Consider the following 3,359-nt stretch of genomic DNA (forward strand, 5'->3'; position numbering starts at 1 on the left):
CCTGAGCTTGCCACCTGTTATACTTGGTTGCCATAAAAATGGCCACACAAACAAACATAACCACTTGTCGGCCTTCCGCCTTCCTCGAGTTTAATTAGCACTACTTATCGTATAAGGTAATGTCACCTACTTCAAGGCAAACCACAATACCACAAACGGCTACGTCGAAAAAAGATAATCTAAATGTAGAACGGAGCTGAAACTCACCAACTGCCACTTGGATTTTCGTGTGGGGTCTGCGATGGTCACCAGCAGTCTATGTATCATCTGAACTGTCCCTTCGTAGTACACCAGCGCTGACTCGTAATTACCCGTGAGGGCCATCTCCCGAGCCAGCTTGGTGTTCTCGCAAATTTCGCCAACAGAAACTGCCATTATTGTCATTCCCGCTGCGTACATGTAACGATTCCTCCTCGAAAATTTACTCAATTCCTGAGACCTCCTCAAAGTGAGATCGCGTGTGACATCCACCGAGACTCCCAGCAATACACTTCATTTTACCACCGAAACTTATTTCAAAACGTGGTGTAGATTTGTGTTTAATTTAAACTATTGAACTGTTTATCATTTTTGTTAGTCACTTGTCACATGGCTTGAAGTCCGTTGAATTTATAAATTGGTATTATTTTTTTGACAAAACAAACTTATCAATTTGGTTCGTCGACAGCTACTCACGCACACAATCGAACGTATACTTTGATATCAATGTTGCCAACATTATACATATAGTTAACAACAACCAATCATAGGATAGTAAAATTTGTTCGATGACGTTGGTGCTCCGTAAAGAGTCTGTTCTCATTTAGCATAGTTTAAGAATTCTTATTACTATCGATACAATATAAGATAATCGATTGTTGGTCAATTGTCTATGGATTTATGGAAAGATTAAATGATCCAACATAGCTAAAGACGGACAGTCAATAGGACGCTTTTATCTTACTGGCAGTTGCCAAAAAAAACATAACACTTGCACTGTGTATGCTATCAAAATCGTTGCAGACTTTTCTTGGTCTACAAGTTTAAGAGTTTTTTGTAACTCTATTAACAATCCCTGGGTGATTCAATTCGAATTTAATCTTATAAAACTTATATGTAAATGAGTTTTACTACAATTTACCAGGTTTTATAAATATAAGTACTGAAAGTTAAGGCTATTAAAAAAGTAAGGGTCCAGGCAAATTGAAACATTTTTTTAACAATAAACATTATATTGATATTCCTAAGTTATTATACATAGTATGAAACATAAATACATCTCCAGTTATACATTATACGTCTATATACATTCCTATCGTCCAGTACACATTTCTGTAAAAAAAAGCGATTATATTAGGTAAAAATTTCGTACGTAGAGATTTTGCAGGAAGCAACCAGTTGTTTGCAGCATTTTTTTCAACAGTTATTCTTTGGATAGTTGAAAGAATAGCACAAAAATTATTTTCGTTACTATGTTTTAAGGCGACTAGCCTATTCATATGAATAATATACTGGTTTAATTATATAATAAATTCCACCAAATATAGCACACAATATAAGGATTACCTTACCTATTACAACTGAATAAGATTAAAAAAAATGTTTGATATCTATAGCAGATAGCTTTACCTTAGTAAATTCAATATTTCCTATTTGAATAGGGAGGGTAATTTAAACATAATGAGTATTCATATTACCACGACGATTAAACATGTTATTATCTGTGTTACAATGAATCTATAATTATAAATAAAAGCGAGTGCACTATACATGGTTTGGTTATAAGTATGAAATAATACACGTTTCAAGATAAAACAAAATGGTACAATACTAGTATATTTAGAATCTTTTTACTAAATTAAATAAATCTGCGTAGACTAAACACAACAAGATATACAAAAACGACCTAACCGAAAACCTAACATTAACCTGCCTGAAAATAATAATAAGAAATAAAGTGTTGTACACAGTGGCGGATTTGCCCTAAGCATAGAAGGTAGGATCGCATAGAAGTGGTATACGCGTGCCTCCGCGAGGGACAAAACATACGCAAATGCGACACTGTGATTGGTCGAATTCATTTGTTGCCCACCATTCTCCATACTAATAAAAAGGTGGGGAACAAACAAAAAGTGAGACTGTGACAAGGACAAGCAATAATACCGCTTTCTCTGCTACTCCTACTGAAAGATACATAAGACTATCTCGTTCTGTCAGTTACCCTCACCACTCATGCCAGATCCAGGTATATCCTAGATTCATGGCCCTAAGCCTCGATCAGGCCCTGGCCTAGGGCGGCTAGATATTATGGGCGGCAGTCTATACAGAAAGGTAAAACTTAATAAGGGGCCTTTAGGGGCCAAGGTTGCCCATATTGAATAACACCATCCAGGAGTTTTTATTACAGGATTACAGCTCTATTAGTACATTATAAGGTTGTTTATATAACAACACTTTTTCGAAATGCGAATTCGCAAGAGTTATATTAATAAAAGAAAATCAAATAACCTACCCTAGCTACATAAATTACATTTTATAAAATAAACATGCCATGAATTTGTGGTGATTCATACAATGAGCAGCACCAAATTAACTATGTACAACTTAAATTTTAAATAAGAAAAGACGAGAAACTGGGACTAGGTAAAATAATAGTCGTTGTCAAATAAAATGGCATTTCGTTGAGATAAAAGGTGGTGTTACAAAAAAAAACTACTGACTCGTACGAACCAGCCGCCAAAAAGCCGGTTACATACAACCGAACATCAACCGAAGATATAGTCTGACAAAAAAAACTAGAAATTAAAAAGTGGCAATACTGTAGTGTCGTCCCTTTCAAATCAATATATATAAGAAAACGGGACGACACTACTGTATTGCCACTTTTTTGTCAGACTGTACATGTACTCTCATTTTAAAACGACATGCTTAAATTTCACGAAATCGGTATGAACATTCACGTAACATATGTGACGTACCACGGGTAAAGGTACCTTATGTCGGTTGGCGTTTACGCTATTATTAACGCCGCTTGAATATTGTTGCGGCGCTATGCGACGTAAACGCCAGCCGCCATAAGGTACCTTTTTCCGTGGAACGTCACATATATCTATGTGGTGGACCTAGTCAACACATATTTATTGACTATAAAAGTATTAAGAAAAATTACACTAAGAAATGTGCTTAAAACGATTGCATTAACTTGTTGAAGAAATGAGACGACATTTAAATTAATAACGAAGTCGACTGGTCTGTATTACATATTCAGTTAGCTTAGAGTAGACTACTGCTATTGTCATTTTAGTACCACCAAGAAAGACATTCAATATGAGCATTTGTATACTTTGTGTCTTTGTTAATGTACTAAATATTAGAGATGC

General features: G+C 35.3%; 1 protein-coding gene and 1 long non-coding RNA gene across 2 annotated transcripts in view; one reads left to right on the forward strand and one right to left on the reverse strand.

Annotated features, from left to right (window-relative positions):
* LOC134668396 (katanin p60 ATPase-containing subunit A-like 1) overlaps window positions 1–719 on the reverse strand; it is a 52,870-nt gene extending 52,151 nt beyond the window's left edge. Inside the window, exon 1 of the mRNA XM_063525882.1 lies at window positions 208–719. Coding sequence (XP_063381952.1) covers window positions 208–399 — 192 coding nt within the window. The 5' untranslated portion in view covers window positions 400–719. The remainder of the gene's footprint in view (window positions 1–207) is intronic.
* Window positions 720–1,186: 467 nt separating this feature from the next.
* On the forward strand, window positions 1,187–3,235 carry LOC134668841 (uncharacterized). Its single transcript, XR_010098834.1, has 2 exons — window positions 1,187–1,975; window positions 2,261–3,235. It is a non-coding gene; the product is annotated as an uncharacterized LOC134668841 (long non-coding RNA).
* The last annotated feature ends 124 nt before the right edge of the window (window positions 3,236–3,359 follow it).

The sequence above is a fragment of the Cydia fagiglandana genome, chromosome 1 (genome assembly GCF_963556715.1).
Source record: "Cydia fagiglandana chromosome 1, ilCydFagi1.1, whole genome shotgun sequence".
NCBI classification, from domain to species: domain Eukaryota; kingdom Metazoa; phylum Arthropoda; class Insecta; order Lepidoptera; family Tortricidae; genus Cydia; species Cydia fagiglandana.